The sequence below is a fragment of the Desmodus rotundus genome, chromosome 1, assembly GCF_022682495.2.
Source record: "Desmodus rotundus isolate HL8 chromosome 1, HLdesRot8A.1, whole genome shotgun sequence".
Lineage (NCBI taxonomy): Eukaryota > Metazoa > Chordata > Mammalia > Chiroptera > Phyllostomidae > Desmodus > Desmodus rotundus.
Window position 1 is genome coordinate 165869463 of NC_071387.1, and position 23688 is coordinate 165893150.

Genomic DNA, 23688 nt, shown 5'->3' on the forward strand with positions numbered 1-23688 from the left:
TTCTAAAAATTAATACATGGGAAAGAGAAAGCATTTATCCTGCCTTTCCTACACTATCTATATTACAGAGTAACCTAAGAGTTGAAGTTAGAATACAAATACAATACACTTCAATTACATTAATGGATTACCTAAAGACTTCTGACAAATGTGTTTGTTTTGCCTGCCTCAGGTTACACTTGGGAGGGGATGTCACAGGGATTAAGGAGAAAGGCAGGTTTTGGTGGACTGCAAAAACTTTCCGGGGTCTCAGGTAACATCCTGTCTTCCGAAAGTCGGATTCAGAGCCGGGCTGCTTCGTCCCGCAAGGGCTGAGTTATTTCCGGGTCGGGGTCTCCAGCAGCAGGCGCACCGCAGGCGCTGCGACTCAGGACTCCCTCCCTGCCAAAGGCTCTAAGCCACTTACGCCTGCGGCCCCTCCTCGGCACGTCTGCTTGTCTAGTCTTCTCGGACCTACACCGCCCAGCCAAAGAATAAAATGCAGATAAAATCCGAAAACGGCCGGACAGCGGACCACGCCCAACACTACCCGGGAAGCCGAGCGGGCGGGCGCGCGCAACCGACCACTGCCGGCGACTCCCGCGGGCCGGGGGAATTGGGGTGGGAGGGGCCTCCTGCGGCGCGGGCTGCGACGCGGCGCGCGGCTCCCTCTGCCGGCGACGGCGTGCGGCTCGAGCGCCGCGCGGAGCTACCTACCGCACGACGACCTTCGTGGCCCTCTACCGCTTGAGCTCCCGGTGTAAAGTCCGGCCTTGGCCGCGAATTTTATTTTTAACTCGCAACTTATTCCAGCGCTCAGAGCGTTTTGTTTGTTTTTGCGGCAAGGGGAGAGTTAGGGAGAATAGAAAGATATCCAAGTGTGACGTGAAGATGGAGGAAGGCGCCCAGGCTGCAGACTGGGACAGCGATGAAACCGTGATAGAGGGGTCGGTGACAGAGAGTGACCTGGAAGAAGAAGAGCTGCCCTGGAGAAGGTGATCACCATTACCGCTGGGAGAAAGTGACCGCCGTTAGGCCTGGACACAGGCTCGAGTGGCCCTCTCAGGGGCGTAGAAATTGTTCCCGGTCTAACGTAGGTCTTGTGAGGCAGCCAGGCCCGAGCTAAGAACGTATAAATAAACAGGGCCGCAAACCCCCAGTTTCGGACAAAATGAGCTTTATGGTAGCTGGCTTTATGGCATTAAAAAAAAAAAAAGGAAGGAGAAGACTTTACTCTTAGCCTGGGGATGTACGTCCTTTTGCACTGGCCAAAACGTCTTAGGTTTAAATAACTCAAATGCATTTTGCTTCAGACAGCTCGTAACTCAGGTCTAGGAGATGGTTAACGTAATTTCTCTCAGGAAAAGAATGTGTGATGGGAGGACTGGTTACTACCAAATTGGCAACGGATAATTTTATAATAAAAAGAGTCGGTAGTTTAGTCCATCAAAATCTTGTTGAAAATATCAGGTTTTCAGCGCTAGATTCAGGAAAGAGATGAGGCCACTGCCTTTGAGAAACCTGCAGGCCAGGAAAGACACGTAAACAGATAATGTCAATGTAATGTGGGAAGTCCAGGCACGGAAGTGCCCAGGCTGGCTTAGGAGCACAGAGTGTCTTTTATCCCAACCTTGGTGGCCTTAAGAGTTTGTTAGGGTTGACTTCTGAGTAGAGCCTTGAAGATGGGTTAGAAATTAGCCAGGTGAGGACTAGGTACTCTAGGCCCAGGGAATTGCATGGGTAAAGGTGTAGCTGTGGGGCATACTGTGATACGTGTGTTGGAATGTACAGTTTAAGTCTAAGTGCAGTGCTACATGGTGAGGTGGGGAGGGGTGAAAGATGGGCCTGGAGAGGAAGGTAGGGAGAGGTCTTGTAAGGCCTCCTGTGTCCTGCTTTTGTCCAGGTAGGGAGCTTGTGAGGTGTTAAGTGTAGGAGCAGCATAACTGGGCTTTTTGTTCGTTTTAGCATGCCCTACAGTAGACTTTTCAAATTTTAATGCCCTTATAAATCACTGCAGAATCCTGTTAAAATGGGGGTTCCAATTCAGGAGTTCTGTGGTGAGGTTTGTGATTCTGCATTTCTAATAAGTTCCAGGTTAAAGTTGGTACTATTAGAGAAGGGATCACCTTTTGCAAAGCAAGGCCACAGAGGTTAGTTTTGGGATCAAAGTAGTAACAGACTAGGATGGTAAGAGCTCAGCTAGGAAGAAATAGTGTGAATGGAGGGAAAAGGGAAAACTCGAGAAATCTTTAGAAAGTACATTTGGCAAAATATGGTGGATAATTAGATATGGAGGATAACACCCAGGTTTCTGGCTTATTTATGTATGTATACATATACAGAATATTTGCTCTAGTTGGTGTCCAGGGAACACTTTGACTAATACATGGAATCTTATAACAAACACCACAATCAAGGTCCAGAACAGTTCCATCACTCCAAAAACACTCCCTTGTGCTGCCCCCTGGTAGCCAACCCTCCCACCCAATTTAAATCGCTATTTCTATATTAGCAATATATTATCTTTTTGTCTCTCTGCTTTCTTTTTAACTCCCTTATCTTTGGTTCTTAGCAGCTTGATTATTTGATGTGTCTGGGCATGATTTTCTTTGTGTTTTTCCTGTTTAGTGTTCACTGATCTTGAATCTGCAAATGTATGTCTTTCACCAAATTTGGAAACTTTTCTGTCATAATTTCTCCATATATTTTTTTTCTGTACCAATTTCTTCTTCTGGGACATTAAGTGACATAAACGTTAGACTTTTAGATATGGCCTCCCAGATGCCTGAGGCTTTATTAATTATTTTAAGGTGTATAATTTCTTCAGATGTATAATTTCTATTGCTCTGTCTTCAGGTTTACTTACTCTATCCTTGGTCATTTCCATTCTGTTGTTGACCCCAACCAGTGAATTTTGCATTTCCATCTGATTCTCTTATAGTTTTTATTTCTCTACTGAGAACAATGTTTTCATCCATTTGATGTATGTTCAACTTTATTTCATAATGACTATAATAGCTGCTTTAAAGTCTTTGTAATTCCAACATTTGAGGGGGTGGGAGACATCTGTTAATATTTTCTCTCAAGAATTAGTCAAGTTTTCCTATTCTTTGTATGTTGAGTTATTCTGGATTATATCCTGTATATTTTGAATATTATGTTCTTGACTCTTGGTCCTATTAAAATCCTCTAGAGGATTTTGTTTTGTGTTTGTTTTGACAGGCAGTCAGTCTCATTAGGTTCTGACTGCACATTCTGTTTTGCCTTCTGTAGGTGGTGGTTATATCAGTCCAATTTTCAGAGCCCTGCCTATGCTGATTGAGTCTGTCTGGCTCATGTACCACTCAGAAGTTAATCTGGATCATGGGCAGTAGTTATTATCATTGTTCAGTTCTCTAAGCCTTTGTTACGCGTCTTTGAATCTGCTGTGCGTGTGGATAGCTCAGGGTTGATCCTGGGACTTACTGTTGGATCATACACAGAATTAGATGATTCCCCTTTGCTGCTCTCTTTTCTCCAGGATTTTATGCATTCCTTCCTCTCTCTACCCACATGCTGGTTCACATGACAGAAAGGCAGATTTCTCTTAAGAGTGCCAGCCCTCTCACTGTGGAGCAGGTACCCACAATGGGGGCCGATATCACCTTATCAGGGCAAAGCGATAAGGGAGAGAAGAAAATAAAAGGGATTCTTTCCATACTCTTCTGTGTATGTGTATGGTTCCTCTAGCTAGAGAGGCAGGTTTTCTCTTGCGTTTTAAGTGCCCAAGCTACCACAGTTGGTAGCAGTGTAGCTCTGAGGCTAAAGAGAGAAAACTAATAAAGAAAACTCAGGATTTCCCCCCATACCTTCTGGCATCCAGGGGTTCCTTTCCCTAGTGTTCTGGATAGAAGTGGAAAGTTTCTTCTGGAGTTTTTGCTCTCTGTACCCACTGTGCAGTTGTGGGATTAGGCCTTGGATTAAAACTATAGGCCAAAAACCAAAACAAAACAAACTTGAAACTCAATAATACAAGGTTGTTTTATAAATTTTGACTTCAGTCGCCAACCTACCTGTTATCGTTTACTGTTTCAGTTACTGAGGTAGCTTTTAAAAACTCTTCTACCAGTTTTTAGTTGTAATGAGTAGAGAAATAAGATCTATAGATGGCTCACTCTATCTTGCCTAGCCAATCTTTTGGTTTTCCCTGTGATTTATTTTAAAATGTTTTTGCAATGCCATAGAAACATCATTCTTTCAGACCTCATAGCGTGAGTTTAAAAATTAGTTCTCTTTTTTATTGGAGCTGAATGCCATTGTATTTTTGCTTTTTTCCCCCTTTATCCTCTTTGATTACTTGTATGCAGTGCGTTCTGGCTGTTTTTCACGTACAAGCTTCCAATTTAGATGGGAATGAGGAGAACATCTAGTAGAGCAGAGATCCCCAACAGACAAAATATGATACAGTTTCACATCACTAAATAATCCTTAAATGTTACAACTATCCAAGGTCATTTTGCTAAGAACTGAGAAAGGGTTTGGTAACCTTTGGGACTAGAAATGGCAAGGCTGTCAAAGAATCAGGATGCCAGGTATTAACTGTGTCTCACTGTTTGAGAGCCTGGACTTGGTCCTAGCCCCACCTCTGGAAAGTGTCCTAAAATGCATCCAGTCCTTTTCTGTGGCTTAGTAGTTGTACTGCTAATCTCTAAATATTCAGGTTGCTGATTAGTAAGGCTTTGTTTGCTTGTACTTTGTTTTCTAAGTGGCAGGACACATTTTTTCTTATGTGTGGCACTAGGAAATTTTAATCCTTATTTTCTATCTCAGCCTCTGGTAATGTTAAAAAACTGTTCAATAACATTAAGGGATATATCTCAAATACTATTCAGTACTTTTAAACAGAATCACCTTCTAAAACAGTTCATTGTTACATGGATTTGTGCATATGTTCAGGTCAGATCATGTACTCTGAACATTATAATTGCATGTAGTAAAAGGCTAATTCAACATAATTACTCTGTAAGGGGGGTGTTAATTCTAACACTGACTTCATGTGAATTGTCTAGAAAGAATATACCCACCTTATAATTCCATTTTAATGTTCAAGATGGAAGAAAACATGCAACATTTTTGGCATATCATGCTTTATTATTTCAAGAAAAGTAAAAATGCAACCGAAACACACAAAAAAAGATTTTTGCAGTGTATGGAGGAGGTGCTGTGATTGATTGAAAGAGTCAGAAGTGGTTTGCAAAGATTTGTGCTGGAGATTTTTCACTGGACACTCCTAGTAGACCAGTGAAATTGAAGCAATCAAAATCAAGACATTAATTGAGAACAATCACATTCTATCATGCAGGAGATAGTCAACATTCTCAAAATATCCAAATCAATATTGGTGAAAAGGAAGAATGTGTCTTTTATTTTACAGAAAAAAATAAACAGACTTTTTGGCCAACCCATAGATTATTAGATACCAGTCATATTAGATTGGGCTCCCACCCTTATAATATCATTTAACCTTAATTGCCTCATTTAAGGCCCTGTTTCCACATGTAGTCACATTGAGGCTTAAGGCTGCAATATATGAATATGGGGCAGAGACACAATTCAGTCCATAACAAGTGATTTCATGTCAAGCAACACATGAATCACTTTAATGAGGCTCCCACTAGCTAAAAATGGGACAGTATGAGCATTGATAAGAACAATAACAGCAATAGATTTAAATCTATGAGTTTGTAATGGTCTTTAAAAACTTATTTCAATATTCTGAAAACTGATAAGGAAAGAGAAAGAAACAGGCATTAATCTTGCCTTTCCTTTGCAAATTGTACCTAAGTTACCTGACTGAGTTAGCATGGCTTGATGGAAAGTAATTGTATAATTGGTGAGCAAGAGTTTTTTAAAAGTATGTATTTCCATTAATAAGTGAAGAAAGTGATAAAGTAGAATATTGCTATTTTATATACTCCTAATAGTGAATGTCCTAGGCAATGGTCATCAGTGGTCACTAACATGACAAAATGAGTTACAACCATTTTGTTGAGCAAGTAGCATGTTGCCCATCATCTGGAGTAGAAATCCAGACACCTCTGTCCCCTGCATCTTGGTATCAGAGTCACCAATGCAAACACAGTGCAGTAGAGCACTGGCCAGAACAACACTTTACTATAGAGAAAAAACAGAGCAAGATTAGCTTCAATAGTGGGCATTGGTCCCCCAAGGCTAGCAGCTGATGATGCAGAGCCATTGGCTTGTACATTCCCCTCTTGTGCCACAGAATGAAGAACTTCATCCTCTCCCCACAGAAGACATATAGTAGTGGGGTTGACCAGGTGCCATACGACATGTAAACAGAACAGAGGAGTACACATTCTGTCTGAAATAGTGAAAGGCATTCCCACACAAGGTAATAGGTCCAGCACAGCCTGGGGGAGGACTGTCTATCTCTTGCTAAGAAAGTGTTCCTGGCCCAAGGTGGTTGATAGCATGCACAAAACTGCCTTTCCCAACACACACTTTTTAAAAAATCTCCTATAGGAAGTACACATATGCTTCTCCAAAGTGTACTTGAATTAGATGAATAAGCAGTTTACAGGACAGAGGAACATGTTAACTGACATGCAATCAGTAAATCCAAAATACAGAAAACCCTACAGGAAAAACAACCCAGTTTCTTCAACAAATAAATTGCAAAGAGATGGGGGATGATTAGGGGTAATTTGTAGATTTAAGAAGACACTTAAGAGCCATAGCAACTAAATTCAATGTGTATACCTTGTTTGGACCCTGATTTGAACAAAACAACTGTAAAAAGGCGAAAGATTTATACGATCTGAAGAGAAGCCAGAGTATGAACAAAACAACTGTAAATAGAGACAGTTGGGGAAATGTGACTACCATCTGTTTATTAGTTTTTCATTGCTGTGTAACAACTTCAAAACTTAGCATCTTAAAACAATAAGCATTTACCATCTTGGTTTCTGAGGGTCAGGAATCCTGGAGTTGCTTAAGTCATCATGCTCAGGGACCCAAAGGCTGCATTCATCTCAAGGCTTCATGAGAAGGATCCACTTTCTACATGGTGGTTTCAAGAATCAGTACCTTTCTGGCCTTAGTTCACTTCTGTTGATTGGAGGCCTCTCTTACCTTCTTGCCACAGAGGCTTCTCTACAGGGCATTTCACAACATGGTGAGCCAGCTTCCGTGACAGGGAAGAAGCAAGAGACTAGGAGAGGAAGACAAGATGGAAGCCATAGTCTTTTTGTAACCTAATCTCAGAAGTAACATCCCAACATATTAACAGTGGTATGACTAAGAATTGTAGCAAGTTTAGATATAATAAAAATGACAGTTAAGGTTTCATTTTTTATGGCCAAGTTGTATTGCATCATATGTATGTACCACCACTTTTTTATCCACTCATCTATTGATGGGCACTTGGCAGATTTTCAGATCTTGGCTATTATAAATAACACTCCAGTGAACACAGAAGTGCATATATTCTTTCAAATTACTGTTTCATGTTTCTTCAGATAAAGCCCCAGAAGTGAAATCACTGGGTCATAAGGCAGTTCCATTTTTAATTTTTTGAAGAAACTCCATGATGTTTTCCATAGTGGCTGCACCAATCTGCACTCCTACCAACATTGCATGAGGGTTCCCTTTTCTCTACATCCTCACCAACACTTATCATTTGTGGATTTATTTTATTTATTTTATTTATTTATGTGGATTTATTTATGCTATTACAGTTGTCCCATTTTTTTCTCCCCTTTATTCCCTTCAATTCTGCACCCACCCCTCTCTCCAACATCCCCCGCCCCCAACCCTTAGTTCAGGTCCATGGGTCATACATATAAGTTCTTTGGCTTCTCCATTTCCTATACTATTCTTAACCACACCCCCTGTGTATTTTGTACCTACTAATTATGCTTTTTAAAAATATATTTCATTGATTATGCTATTACATTTGTCCCATTTCCCCCCCTTCACTCCACTCCATCCTGCACACCCCCTCCCTCCCATATTCCCCCCCTATAGTTCATGTCCATGGGTCATACATATAAATTCTTTGGCTTCTACATTTCCTATACTATTCTTACCCTCCCCCTGTCTGTTTTCTACCTACCATTTATGCTACTTATTCTCTGTACCTTTCCTCCCTCTCTCCCTCTCCCATTCCCCTGCTGATAACCCTCCATGTGATCTCCATTTCTGTGGTTCTGTTTCTGTTCTAGTTGTTTGCTTAGTTTGCTTGTGTTTTTGTTTTAGGTGTGGTTCTTAATAACTGTGAGTTTGCTGTCATTTTTACTGTTCATATTTTTTATCTTATTTTTCTTAGACAAGTCCCTTTAACATTTCATGTAATAAGGGCTTGGTGATGATGAACTCCTTTAACTTGACCTTATCTGAGAAGCACTTTATCTTCCTTTCCATTCTAAATGATAGCTTTGCTGGATACAGTAATCTTGGATGTAGGTCCTTGCCTTTCATGACTTTGAATACTTCTTTCCAGCCCCTTCTTGCCTGTAAGGTCTCTTTGGAGAAATCAGCTGACAGTCTTATGGGAACTCCTTTGTAGGTAACTGTGTCCTTTTCTCTTGCTGCTTCTAAGATTCTCTCCTTCTATGTAATCTTGGGTAATGTAATTATGATATGCCTTGGTGTGTTCCTCCTTGGGTCCAGTTTCTTTGGGACTCTCTGAGCTTTCTGGACTTCCTGGAAGTCTATTTCCTTTGCCAGATTGGGAAGTTCTCCTTCATTATTTGTTCAAATAAGTTTTCTATTTCTTGCTCTTTCTTTTCTCCTTCTGGTACCCCTATAACTCGGGTGTTGGAATATTTAAATTAAATGTTAAAATCCTCATTTTTTGAATTCTTGTTTCTTCATTATCTTCTGGTTGGATGTTTCTTTCTTCCTTCTGGTCCACACCATTGATTTGAGTTCCAATGTCCTTCCCATCACTACTGTTTCCTTGTACATTTTCCTTTGTTTCTCTTAGCATAGCCTTCATTTTTTCATCTAATTTGCGACCAAATTCAACCAATTCTGTGAGCCTCCTGATTACCAGTGTTTTGAACTGTGCATCTGATAGGTTGGATATCTCTTCGTCGCTTAGTTGTATTTTTTCTGGAGTTTTGATCTGTTCTTTCATTTGGGCCATTTTTTTTTTTTTTTTTTTGGTCTTGGCGCACCTGTTACATAAAGGGGCGGAGCCTTAGGTGTTCACCAGGACGGGGTAACGCTTGTAGCAGTGCTGTGACGCTGTATGTGGAGGAGGGTCCAATAGGGAGCAATGGCACTTGCTCCACCCTCTGCCATATTTCAGTCACTCCCTCCGCTACCCACATTCAAATTGTACCCTTCTGGTGCTGATTCCCGAGTGGCTGGGTTTGTGTATATTCTGGGACCCTATGGGTGTCTCCAATGAACTCTTCTGTGAAGCTGGGATTTTCTCCCACTGCCGCCTCAACCCCGACAGGTGTCTTTAATCAGTGATTTGAGGCTTTATTTCCCTGCGCTGGAACTCAGGGTTGTGCAGTCTGTCACCCGGCCCACCAGCTGCTGCCTCGCTGGCCAGCTGCAGCTTTGCCCACCCCACTCCACAGTCCGCCACCATGCTGGGTCCACCAGCCGCCGCCTTGCCACGAGTCCTCTGCCCGGCTGCCCGTCTCCACCCCTCCTAGTGGTCTGGATGAATGTTTCTTCTTTATCTCATTGGTTGTTGGACTTCCATACAGTTTGATTTTCTGTCAGTTCTGGTTGTTTTTTGTTTTTAAATTGTTGTTGTCCTTCTTTTGGTTGTGCAAGGAGGCACAGTGTGTCTACCTGTGCCTCCATCTTGGCCAGAAGTCTAATTATGCTTCTTATTCCCTGTACCTTTTCCCCCATTCTCCCCTTCCCCACTGATAGCCCTCCAGGTGATCTCCATTTCTGGGATTTGTTCCTATTCTAGTTGTTTGCTTAGTTTGTTTTTGTTTTTACTCTTTTAGGTTCAGTTGTTGATAATTGTGAGTTTATTGTCATTTTACTCTTCATAGTTTTGATCTTCATTTTTTTAGATAAGTCCTTTTAACATTTCATACAAAGAAGGCTTAGTGATGATGAACTTCTTTTACTTGACCTTATCTGAGAAGCACTTTATCTGCCCTTCCATTCTAAATGATAGCTTTGCTGGATACAGTAATCTTGTATGTAGGTCTTTGCCTTTCATGACTTGGAACACTTCGTTCCAGCCGCTTCTTGCCTGTATGGTTTCTTTTGAGAAATCAGCTGACAGTCTTATGGGAACTCCTTTGTAGGTAACTGTCCTTTTCTCTTGCTTCTTTTAAGATTCTCTCCTTCTCTTTAATCTCGGGTAATGTAATTATGATGTTTCTTGGTGTGTTCCTCCTTGGGTCCAACTTCTTTGGGACTCTCTGTCCTGGACTTGCATGTCTAGTTCCTTCACCAGATTGGGGGAGTTTTCCTTCATTATTTTTTCAAATACATTTTCAATTTCTTGTTCTTTCTCTTCTCCTTCTGGCGCCCCTATGATTTGGATGTTGGAAGGTTTAAAATTGTCCCAGAGGTTCCTAAGCCTCTCCTCATTTTTGTGAATTCTTGTTTCTTCATTCTATTCTGCTTGAATGTTTATTTCTTCCTTCTGTTCCAAATCATAGATTTGAGTCCCGGTCTCCTTCCCTACACTTTTGGTTCCCTGTATATTTTTTCTTTGTTTCACTTTGTATAGCCTTCACTTCTTCCTTTATTTTGTGATCATACTCAATCATTTCTGTGAGCATCCTGATTACTAATGTTTTGAACTCTGCATCTGATAGGTTGGCTATCTTCTTGTCCCTTAATTCTTCCTCTGGAGTTCTGGTCTATTCTTCCATTTGGGCCATATTTCTTTGCCTTTGCACACCTGTTACATGATAAGGGGCAGAGTGTTAGGTATTCGCCAGGGTGGGGCAACTCACGTCGCTGCATTGCGGTACTGCATGTGGGGGAGGGGTCAGAGAGGGGACAATGCCCTCTGCTTGGCTGTCACCCCACTTTCAGTCACTCCCCCTGCTACCCAAAAGCGAATTGTGCCCTTCTGGTGCTGATTTGTGGGTGGGTGGGTTTGCGTATGTTCTAGGATCCTGTGGGCACCTTCAACAGACTCTTCTGTGAGACTGGGAGTTCCTCCCGCTCCCACAGCCCCCACAGGTTTTTACAGTCACAGGTTTTGAGGCTTTATTTCCTTGTGCTGGAACCCTTGGTTGTGTGGTCTGTCTCACTCCCCAGTTGTTCCTCCTGATTTATCCACACTCGAATGTGGGACCATCCCGTCCGCCAACTGCCACCTCACCCACCTGGTCCACCAACTGCTGCCTTGCCAAACATTCTCTCCACCCCTTCTCTACCCCTTCTACCAGTCTGGATGTCTGTTTCTTCTTTAACTCCTTGGTTGTAGGACTTATATACAGTTCAATTTTCTGGCAGTTCTGCTGGTTTTTTGCTTTTAAATTAGTTGTTTCCTTCTTTTGGTTGTATGAAGAGCAAAGCATATCTACCTACACCTCATCTTGGCTGGAAGCCTTGTTTTACATTTCTCAGGGCATACATAAGATTGCTGCTGGGTGGCAGCCAGTCTGATTACTCGTTTTGAGCATACAACATTCCTTTTTCCAGATTCTCAACCGCATTATTCCTAAGCACAGATTTTCTGAAAGGGGTCAGAAAAGTAGAGAAGTGACAGTGAGAAGCTAATGAGCCACACTTCATTTTGCTGCAAGGCTCAAAGTTGATTTGTGGATTTATTGATGATAGTCATTCTGACTAGTATAAGGTGATATCTCATTATGGTGTTAATTTTTATTTCTTTGACATGTAATGATGTTGAGCATCTTTTCATATGTCTGTTGGCCATCTGTATGTCCTCTTTGGAGAAGCATCTGCTGAGATCCTCTCCCCATTTTTTAATTGGATTGTTTGTTGTTGTGACAGCATGGTTGGACCTAGAGGGTATTATGCTCAGTGAAATAAGTCAGTCAAAGAAAGACAAATACCGTATAATTTCACTTAACATGTGGAATCTAAAGAACAAAATGAATGAACAAACAAAATAGAAACAGACTTATAGACACAGGTGGCTGCAAGAGGAGAGGGAGTTTAGGGGACTGGGTAAAAAAGTTGAAGGGATTAAGAAGTATACATTGGCAGTTACAAAATAGTCATGGGGATGTAAAGTACAGCATAGGGAATATAGGCAATAATATTGCAATAACTATGTGTGATGCCAGGTGGGCACTGGAAATATGGAGGGGAACATTTTGTAAAGTATATGATTGTCTAACTAGTAAACTGTACACCTGAAACCACTATAAAATAAAATTGACAGTAAACTGTAAAAAAACCCTGACAGTTAAATTCTTAATCTTTGTTTAGGAAACATAATAATAATCTGTACCTTCATTTTGGTATTTGAAAGGTTGCTCTTTGATCAAGACACATCCCTTAGATCTGAGTTCAGTCTCCATCCTGATATAAATGGAACATGCAAAGGTGAGAAATAATTCTTTTCACCAATAGTCCCTTTTATTTCCCAGGTGTTGTTATTCCATTACTATCTCCTTTTATATTTAGTCTTGTTCTTTAACTTTACACAGTTAGTTTCTTTTAGGCGTCTGTAATAGACCCTAAGGCCTATTGCTATGAGGACAACAATGGGCATGTTTGTCATCAAGTCCTAGATGTTGAAGATGTTTGCAAGTCCTAGAGAGGGCAACTGGAATGGAAGTGGTACTCAGATAGTTCTTCTCCCTGCCCCTCCGCCTCCCCAGTTTAACCCTAGAAGCTGCCTATTTGCAAAAGTAAATGGTACTTTTTAATAACCAATCTGATTATTTCAGACAAAATTAAGTTAAAATATCCTTGGTATATATTTTTATTTATTTTTATTTTATAGTATTATTTTTATTGAAACACAATTGACATATAACATATTTTTTCAGGTGTACAAAATAATGATTTGATATTTATAGATATTGTGAAATGATCACTATAGTAAGTCTAGTTAACCTAGTCACACAATAAGTCTAATTATATGTCTGTTTTTAAAAAGTGCCTTTTACCTACCAATACTCCATACTTCCTGAGTCCAGTTCTAGATCAACTAAAAAATGTGTCTACAAAAGTCTATCAGTAATTGCTACTGTTCAGAAAGATTGATTCTGTAGTAGTTGTTTAAATGGTCGATTATTTCCATTTATTATTTCTTCCTGTAAGCATTTTCATTTTGGAGGGTGTCTGGAAATAGGTGTAGAATAGAAGAAAAATTTCCTAAACACCATGAAGATCTTTTTGTTATGGTTTATAAAGTGTTTTTACTGCACACTACCTCACCTGTACCCCAATGGCAAGTTACACTTTCACCTTGGAGTGATATTTCTTACTTGTAATTGGAAAGAACAGTGTGTAATATTGATCTCCAGAATGTACTCTTGATGTGTAAAATGCCAAGAGGAAAAAGCTAGAGGTCTGTTTTAATATTCCAGCCAAGTTTTTTCTTTTCTTTCCTTTTTCAAAAAGATAGACCTTTAATATTTTTGTTAATTATTTAAAAGTATAAAATATTTTAAAAATACATAATTATATTATGTGGAAAATTAAAGGTACTATCTAATATTCTTGCCTATAATTCCACTCCCAACAATGCCAGTGTTTAGTATTTGTATATCCTTTAGTCTTTCATATGCCAACATAAACATTTCTTTTTATAATTGGCATTGTACCACATAGTATTTCTTTCCTTGTTATATTGATGTACCTCAACCTTTTGAATTGCTAAATATTATTTTGTATGAGTATACTCTTACTTAATGAATTGATTACGTTTTTGATGTTCTCCAATACTACAACAAATATGAATAGTCTAATGCTTATACCTTTCCCTACTTTTTTGATTATTTCTTTAGAATAACTAAATAACTAGCTAACATTAGATTTGTCTTTAAAGAACATATTCTGATTTTAAAGGGTCTAACATGTGTCAGATCTTCACATATGAGGTCTGTCCAGAAGGTATCCAGCCATGTAATATGAAAAATAGAGACATTTATTGAAAAAGATATAAGATACAAGAAACATTGTACATGGGATAGTGATGCCTCAGTCCTCTTCAAAGTAGGCACCTTGGGACCTCACACAGTTCTTCCAATCACCATCAGCTGCCCCGTCATATTTTCCTGAATCTCATCAATGGTCTGACATCTTTTCCCTTTCAAAGGTGATTTTTGTTTTGGGAAGAGCCAGAAATTGCAGGTCACCAAATCTGGGCTGTGTAACCTGGGTGATTTGATGTTTCACCAAAAAACTCTGCAGAAGACATGATGCATGAGCAGGCACATTGTCATGAAGCTGCCAATCACCAGTTGCCCATAGCTGAGGCCTTCTGGATCATCCCAATAGTTTCTACAGAAGAATGTTCAAGCTTAACACAAAAGTTGATGTACATTTCTTGCTCTATCCACTCAGTCATTTTGAATATGATGGCCACAGTATACATACTCCACACATACTCACTCAATGGCATCTACTGCCCCCACTGACTAGTACAGTGAAGTCGTCATTGTTCACGTGTGCACATTTTAGTCCACTCTCCTTGACTGCCAGGTTACATCAATGTGCAAACCGTTCTCATTACATTAACAATGACTGAACTTTTTCCCTAAAAAAAGAAATATCAAGTATTATTTTATCCAATGTAGTATAGATGTTTCTTCCTAGTTAATAAGTTAAAAATCATAACACATAAAAGTGATGGGAAATTATAATTTACAGAATGATCTTTAACCACATTTTCACTATCTTTAAATCCTTGGGTCATTGTCAAAGCAGAGCAATAAAGCTGTTACGAATGACTTATGATTATATCTTATTCTAGGCACACGTTCTCCTGAGATTCAACTTAGGTTCAAGATCAGAGAGGATCCACAAGAGCAAGTAAGTAAAAAGAAGATGATGCCTGTTCTTAGTGAGGATCCAGTCTTACAGGTGGTGAGCATATTGATTAAATATACACTTATTGAAAATTGGAAATGCTATTTAAAAGAGTGCAAATTACTAATGATTAATTCTTTTCATCTTTTATTTTGCTGCTTCTTTCTTTTCATATTCAGTTTTCTTCTCTTTTCTTAGCTGGCCATTCTACTTCTTTGCTGCAAATTTGTTGAAAGACAGTTGTTTTAGGAGGAGGTGTTTAATATTTTCCTTTTCCCTCTTTCCTTTCTTTTTCTCTCTTTCTAGCATAGATGTGGAAATGAGAGGAAGAGAATGTTAAAATAGGTTAAATTAGGATATCGTAATTACAGTTTTCATCTGCATTGTATGTCAGAGGTCATCTTAAATTGGTGAAGAAGATACTAGGCAGTGTGATATAATTTGAGGTATGGACTACTGAAAGGCTTTTCTATTGTGCTGTGTGTGTGTGTACACACCCTCATATCACAAATTTTAATTTGTTTTTTTGTTATGTAATCACTTAGGGGAAAGGTAAGGGGTAATTTAGTTAGCACCTTGGCATAAATAAGTTAGCTAACCAGATACCTACAAAGTCTTAAGGAATGGAAAGGAAGATACATTTTAATAGCAGAAATTGATAAAAATTCCAAAGAGTTGACCATGAGTATCTATTTAATATTGTACCTAAGAAGGTGTATCACTTAAACGATCTCTGATTAAAAGTAAATTTTAACATCAAATATTTTTTCTTTTTTTTTTATTATTTAATTACAGTTGTATGCCCAAATATTTTTTCTTGAAGTTGAACTGTCTATATTTAGTTTCTAATCATGTGCTTAAAAATCAGTCCTGCAATATATGAGTTAAGAAAAAAAGAACATATTTTCCTTTAGTTTCAGTAACTGAAATGGGAAATAATTTTTTTAGTTTATTTCAGAAGCATTTGCTACGTGAATATTGTAATTCAGAACACCGATTTTGAATGTTTATTATTAGACTCATTTGGATAGCTTTTTAAAAATGTATAGACTCTCAGACCTGTACTTGAGTGGAACTTAGGAATCTCCACTTTTTGAAAGCTTTTGAGTAATTTCTGATGATCAACCATCTTGGAACAGTTGCCTTACAGGACTTTAGGAATTAACAAATATATATTTCAAAGGTTGGGTATCAGATAGTAAATCAGCCATCTGCTGTTTCTGGGCTTGTAAAATTAGGATAAGAAGGAAAAATGAAGTATTTGATACTTGTCCCTCTTTTTTCACCTTCATGGGAATTCATTGGTAATAAAATAGATACCTGCTTTAACTTTCCCCTGCCCCTCTTTTTTTTGGTCTACAATAAAAGTTAGACCATATAATCAAAGTATTTAAAAATCTATAGTGAATTTTAATATTTTAAAAATTGACATATATGGCTCTTACAAATTTTACCTTTATTCTATGAAAATATACCTTTAGAGGGAGGGAAATATTCTTTTCTCCCTATTGAAAAAACAGACCCCAACATTTTCCCACTGTTATTCTTTCTGTATATCCCAACACTCAGAATTCTTGTAACATTAGCCCATGAGGGCTCGTGGTTGTGTAAACCACATGTGGAAATCCAAGTGGGCCTCAGCCAAGGAGACAGACTTGAGTCTCTTTCCCTCAACCTTGACACATGGTCAACTTGAAATAAAAAGTCCACCCTGGAGGGAAAAAAAAAAAGAAAACAAACCTTTCGTAATTTAACTATATGAGAGAAACTGATTTTATCAAATAAAGAAATGGAGAGAACAGAAAAGATGCTTTCCCAGAAGTATTTTAAAAGGATAAAATATATTACTTTATACCTTGATTTCAGTTTCTAAATAAATTCTAAGTAATTACTACATAGATTTCTAAATAAATTCCTCCTTAGTACTCAGATACAACATTGACATTTCAACTCAAAACAGGCTGTTTTAGAAATGATAGGCTATTTTAAATAAGGAGAAACTATGTAGAAATAGAGGAACTAATTTTTATTTTTATTTATTTTTATTTCTTATGGTTGTTCAAGTACAGGTGTCTCCGTTTCCCCCCCACCACTCCCCCTCACCCCATCCACCACCACCTCCCACCCCTGATCCCACCCCCTCTTAGTTTTGTCCATGTGTCCTTAATTTTTAAAAATATAGGTAGCATCTTTTAAAATATTTCATACTTATTTTTGTTGGGTCTTGTTGCAATACCTTTCCTTATACGTACAGGTGCTATAAGGCAAGCAGTTTTTATTTTTTAATTTTTATTTATTTTTATTTTATTTGAACATTTTTTTTCGTTGGTGTATACAAGGTGGGGAAAAGTAGGTTTGCAGTTGAGAGTATATGAAATAGTTTATTCTTGTATTATTATTTATTAATTGTATTATTTTCCATATGAACAACTACAAACCTACTTTTGCCCCACCCTGTGTAGTACCTGTTTATTATATTTCTAGCTGACATTTTTTTTTTTTTGGCAAGCACCTTTTAAACTTTACATGGAAAATTATTTATTTTGTTTGGAGAATTTAGTAACAATGTTTGGAGACTAATTTGAGACATTGGTGTCTATCAAAATTAGGAGGTGTGATGGTTAATTTTATGAGTCAGCTTGGCTGGACCACGGTGTGCCCAGATAGTTGATCAGACATTATCCCGGCAATTTCTATGAGGATGTTTTTGCATGAGATCAACATTTAAATCATGGATTTGAGTAGAACAGATTGCCCTCCATAATGTGGGTGGGCCTCATTCAACCAGTTGAAGGCCTTAATAGAACAAAAAGACCAGCCTCCATGTGCAAGAGAGGATTCTCCAGTAGACAGCCTTGGGACTTCATCTGCATCATCAGCTTCCCTGAGTCTTGAGACTCGTGGCCCACACTGTACATTTGGACTTGCCAGTCCATAAAACCAATTCCTTACAATAAATCTCTTTCAATATGTATGTGCATATTCTATGGTTTTGTTTCTTGAAGAACCACAATTAATGCAAGGGCATCACTGGTCTTACTATCATCAGTTTTTGATCATCTGGAAAATACTTGTTTAACAGGGAGTAATGATTAATTCATTCTTATGGATATTTCCAGCACGCTGCTGCTTCTGACTTCTGCTCTCTGAAATGCAGGACTCTATCTGAGAGGTGTGAATCCAGGTTGAATATCACTTTCCTTCTTTTACCTTCTACTCTTATACATATGTAAAGGTGAAATCAGTTAAAATAAATATTAATGAGAACCCTGAAGGAAATGAACAACCACAGGCTTATTTGCTGATCATATAATGGAAGAAGGATCATGGTTGGCAAGTCCAGAGCTCATGGAGAGGTTTATATGTATATATAATACCTGTTTTGTTATATATCTAGCTGACATATATGTGTGTGTATCAATCTTTTTAAGCCCCAGTATGCAGGTAACATTCTCTCTTACTAGCTACCTCACTGAGGCATAAATTGCTGGACCATCTAAATGCAAGATGATCAGAATTCTTGCGTATTGCTGGTGGGCAATGTAAAATGGGTCCAGCCTCTATGGAAAATGTATGGTGACTCCTCCAAAAATTACACATAGAATTACCATGTGATCCAGAATTTCCACTTCTGGGTTTATGAGGTCTGTCAGAAAAAAGTCCAACCATTGTTAATATAATAAGGATGGTTTGCACAACATTGATGTAATCTGGCAGCCAAGGAGAGTGGACTGGAATGTGCATATGTGAACAATGAGGACTTCACTGTACTAGTCAGTGGGGACAGTAGATGCTGTTGAGCGAGTATTTGTACTGTGGCTGTCGCATTCAAAATTACTGAGTGAGTAAAGCAATGAATATGCATCAGATTTTGCATTAAGCTTGAACATTATTCTGCGGAAACTATTTGGATGATTCACAAGACCGCAGCTATGGGCAGCTGGTGATTGGCAGCTTCATCATGATAGTGTGCCTGCTCATGCATCATGTCTTGTGCAGAGTGTTTTGGTGAAACATCAAATCACCCAGGTGACTCAGTCCCATTACAAATCTGTAGGCCCAGATTTGGTGACCTGCAACTTCTGGCTTTTCCCAAAACAAAAATCACCTTTGAAAGGGAAGAGATTTCAGACCATTGATGAGATTCAGGAAAATACAACAGGTCAGTTGATGGCGATTGGGAGAACTGTGTAAGTTCCCAAAGGTGCCTACTTTGAAGGCGACTGAGGCATCATTGTCCTGTGTACAATGTTTCTTGTATCTTGTATCTTCTTCAATAAATGTCTCTTATTTCCCATACTACATGGCTGGATGCTTTATGGACAGGCCTTTGTGTACCTAAAATAAATGGAAACAGGGACTCGAAAATATATTTGTTTACCCATATTCATAGAAGCATTATTTACAATAGCTAAAAGATGGAAGTAACCTAAGTGTCTACTGACAGAAGAGTGGATAAACAAAATGTGGTACATACAATGGAATACTCTCCAGCCTTAAAAAGGAAGTAAATACAGATACATACTACAACATGGATGAACCTTGAAGACATTCTACTAAGTGAAATAAGCCAGTCATGAGAGGACAAATACAGTATAATTTCTTTTATATGAGATACTTAGAGACAGAAGGTAGAAGGGTGGATGTTGAGTGTTGAGAGAGGGGTGAGTAGACAGTGTTTAATTGCTATGGAGTTTCAGTTGGGGAAGATGAACAAATTCTGGAGATGGATGGTGGTGATGGGTGCACATCATTGTAAATGTATATAATACCATAGAACTGTTCATGGTTAAAATGGTAAATGTTATGTACCACAATTTTAAAAAGATGCTAAGAAATTACCATTTGAACTACCTTAAATGTTAAAGTGTTAGTGTGTTGCATTGGGCTAGCATTCATCAGTTGGGAAAAAAACTACTTTTTTTTTTCTAGGAACCTCAAGATGAAATGAAACAAAGTCAAGCTCTGTTACAGTAAGCATTCTAATTTTTGGCTTTATAATACTATAGATATTTTTGTTTTTTGCATATTTAAAATGTATCTTCATTTTCTTAAGAATTTTGGAATTATGTTTTTGAATAATTGCCCCTTTAAAAGCAGCATAAATATAGATTATTTTACAAACACTCTCAATAAGTTTTATTTCACAGGAGAGATTGATCAGATTAAGTTGATTCTGGTTATTAATATTATTTTAAAAATTTAAAGCATAGCATGAAATAAGAATTTGTGGAGCTTATTGAAATTGGACTTCATACAACTCTTGTACTTGAGGAGACTTTATCCTTTCAGTTCTTTTAAAACAATGATTTGCAAAGTATGGTCTGTGAGCCCCCTAGGAATCTTTGAGACTCTTTCCAGAGGGTATGTAAGGTCAAAATTATTTTCATAATAATACCAACACATGATTGCTTATCTCATGGTATTGACATTGCACTTATAGTGCTAAAGGCAAATGGGTAAAATTCTGGAGCCTTAGGTCGGAGTCGGGACAGTGGCACCAGATAGCACTAGTGGTCACCGTGTTTTTCACTGCCATGTACTAGCAGTTAAAGAAAAAAAAGTTTCACTTAATGCATTTATTGAAGTAGAAAACTTATTAGTTTTATTAAATCTGATGAAGTGGGAAGTATGCTTAAAGTACTTCTGTGCATATGGAAGTGTTACAGTTGTGTAAAGGAGAGCACTTGTTTGAGTCGTAAGCATTGTATGAAAACTAACCTCACTTTTTGTTTTAACTTGAAAAAATGACTAACAGACAAACTAGTTATTCACGCTTGGGAAATGGCAGACCTTTTCTTGAAAATGAATGAAGTAAGCCAGTTACTTCGAGGAAAATAGCTTATTAGCTTATTAGCTATTTTTGCTGCCAGTGAAAATATTCAAGCTTTCAACACAAAATTAGCATTTAGGAAAAGCTGTCTATCCCTTTGACCTTGATGGCTTTCTAATACTTAAAATTTTCTGGTGAGATCAGTGGTAATATTTATGAAGGTGATCTTTTTGATATTTTATAATGAGTTGTACATAAGATTTGTGTAAGTCAATATTTTCTAAAAGACCAATGCATGTTGCCACAAAATCAGGCACAGATGAAAGATCTGTTCAAGGTGCAAGTAGGTGAAAGGGTGATAATGTAACAGATTACAAAAAGTTCATTGATTTTTTGTTTCAGATTTTACATTTTCAGTAACCTTTAAGGAAGTTACTGCTTTGAGAGTTTTGTGGTATATCAAAAAAGAATATCTACAATTATCCAAAAAGGCTACTGAAGTACTCTTTTCTTTTCCAACTGCATGTCTTTGTTAGACCAGATTTCCATTATATATGTCAAACCAAATGCACGGCAAAAGGTCGAAAGCAATAGCACACATGAGATGGCAGCTGTCTTCTATTAAGCCATGAAGAGACTTGTAAGAATGTGAAACTTTTTGAAAATACAATAATTTTAATAAAGTATATTAGTGTGTTACTAAATTATTACTGTTACTCTTAAATTAATGATTATTTAAAATTTTTCTCCATTTTAATTTCTAATATGTAAATATATAAATATAAGCCACACAAACAAAAATTTTTTAAGAGTGTAAAGGAGTCCAAAATCAAAAGGTTTGAGAATTGCTGTTTTAAAAAGACCCTTTTACTGATTATATCAGCAACATAAGTTCATCTATAGAATAGAAAAAAGAAAAGAGTAAGGAAGACTAACAAAGCATCCATAATCTCACTGCCCAGGGAGAACCATTGTTAACATTTTGATACATTTTGTTTTAGGCTTTCTGTATATTTTTGGTTTTGTTCATATTTTCTACAAAATCGGGATCATTCTGCAGATAGTTTTGTTTCTTGTTTTTAAATTTTAAGTAATGGTTTATCATAATTATTTTCTTCATAAACATGGATTTTAACGGCCTCATGTTTTAGTATATAACCTGATTGTACTATAATTTATTTAATCATTCTGTACTGTCAGACTTGTACATTGTTTGTAGTTTTGCCTAATATAAATAATTATTTTTAATAATTTAGATTAAAGTTTGCTCTATTTTTAGACTTATGTCTTAAGTTCTCCTTTCTAGTTAAGGGAAAAAAATCTGTTATTGACTCAGACTATGATTTTATATTGTTGTAAATCAGCTTGTTCTAAAAAAATGGCACAGTTTAGGGGGATAAAACAGCATTCAATTCTGTTTGCCTCATAGAAATTATTTTACATGAGCAGTTGTCTTTCCAAGACAGCACATATTGATTACATCTATTTTTAGACAGGAGAAAATGTTCAATTTATTATTCTTGCTTAGGATTGAAGTAGATATGCCTGGTACATAACAACTGCTCTTAAAACAACTGAAAATAGAGGCTTTTCTTTTTTTTAAAGGAAGATATCTTGATTGCATTTGTGTAGTAAATTAAACTGAGAAGTTAACTGATTCCTTTTCTTCAATGAACTTTTAATTATCTTAAGGCAGATGATCAAAATTGCAGATTAGGCATGACTCTTATTTTGCCTTCACCCTCTCCCCTTCAGTATTTCCTATCTTTTTTTTTGACTACTGTGAAATACAAGAATGATAAATAATGTCATTAGTTGCTTTAACTTACACCTTCAACTATAATGAGAAACTTGCAGTGTATTTGAGGATTTAGATAGCCAAACTGTATGTCCGAGCCAATTTTTTTCCTGACCCCACCACCCCTGTTGGGCAGATAGTCATCTCCAAACTTACTTTCAGAATTAAATGTGGTTTATCACGTTTGCACCCCTGAAGTTCATTAATTTTTCAGCTGCCTCCTTCATTTTTGCAACCACTTGAAATAATGTTAATAAATTGGTAGTAATTGTAAAAGTAATTGGAATGATGTAGCAATAAAAACAACTTATCCTACTTTGAAATTCCTTTAAATGAAGGAAAAAGTTTAAATTGTATTTGAGCATGAAAGTTTTTTTCTTTCCATTAAAAATTTTTATTTATTAATTGGTTTATGTTATAGAACTAGAAAACGTCCAATGTTCACTGTGTCATTTCCCCAGCCTGATCTTTCACTGAACCACGAAAGCATTCAAGGTATGTTTTCATGGGTAAAGTTCATTGAAAGTAAATTTGTCTTGGTCTAAAAATACAAGGCCTAATTAGATATACATTTGTTTACAACTGGGCTAGTTTGCTACACATTGCTACAATACATCTTTACATACTGAAGTCAATGTTGCTGTTGACCTTGGATCATGCTGCATAAAGTTGCCCATATGAGAAGCAGCTCAGGTGAAGTCAATGCCTGCTACTCTTTTGACTTGTAATTTTGGGATTCAAATTGAAAACAAGGTTTGTTTTCTCTATTCATAGCATTCTTAGTATTATGTTTGTCATGTCTTTCTTGACAGGCAATCATGCAGGTCATTTAACCAAGATTCAGCTGTATTAGAGAATGGCTGCCTTTATCTTTGAGGTATCTCCTATTGACTCCTCCAGAGTGATTATTATGTATGTTGTGTAGCAGTATAGTGAATATTCTTGGTGGCCAGTGAAACCTGGTATTACAATAAAAGGACACAAGAACATGAAATTGAAACTTGTAACTTGAAGTTGAAAAAGTTAATTTTAAAAGCTCTGTCTTCTCCTACTGTGTTGCTACTACAACAATAGCAGTACCATTTGTGCCCATCACCAATTCTTTCATACACTCTTAGTGCCTAGATTTTGGTCTGTAATATTTATTCATGTTTTAACATATTTATTGAGCCTACTGTGTACT

General features: G+C 37.6%; 1 protein-coding gene across 1 annotated transcript in view; it reads left to right on the top strand.

Moving 5' to 3' along the window:
- The first annotated feature begins 870 nt into the window (after positions 1 to 870).
- Positions 871 to 23688, top strand: part of ANKRD31 (ankyrin repeat domain 31) — a 121167-nt gene continuing 98349 nt past the window's right edge. The window contains 5 exon segments of the mRNA XM_045197850.2: positions 871 to 974; positions 12425 to 12498; positions 14879 to 14988; positions 19867 to 19907; positions 22927 to 23000. Coding sequence (XP_045053785.2) covers positions 871 to 974; positions 12425 to 12498; positions 14879 to 14988; positions 19867 to 19907; positions 22927 to 23000 — 403 coding nt within the window.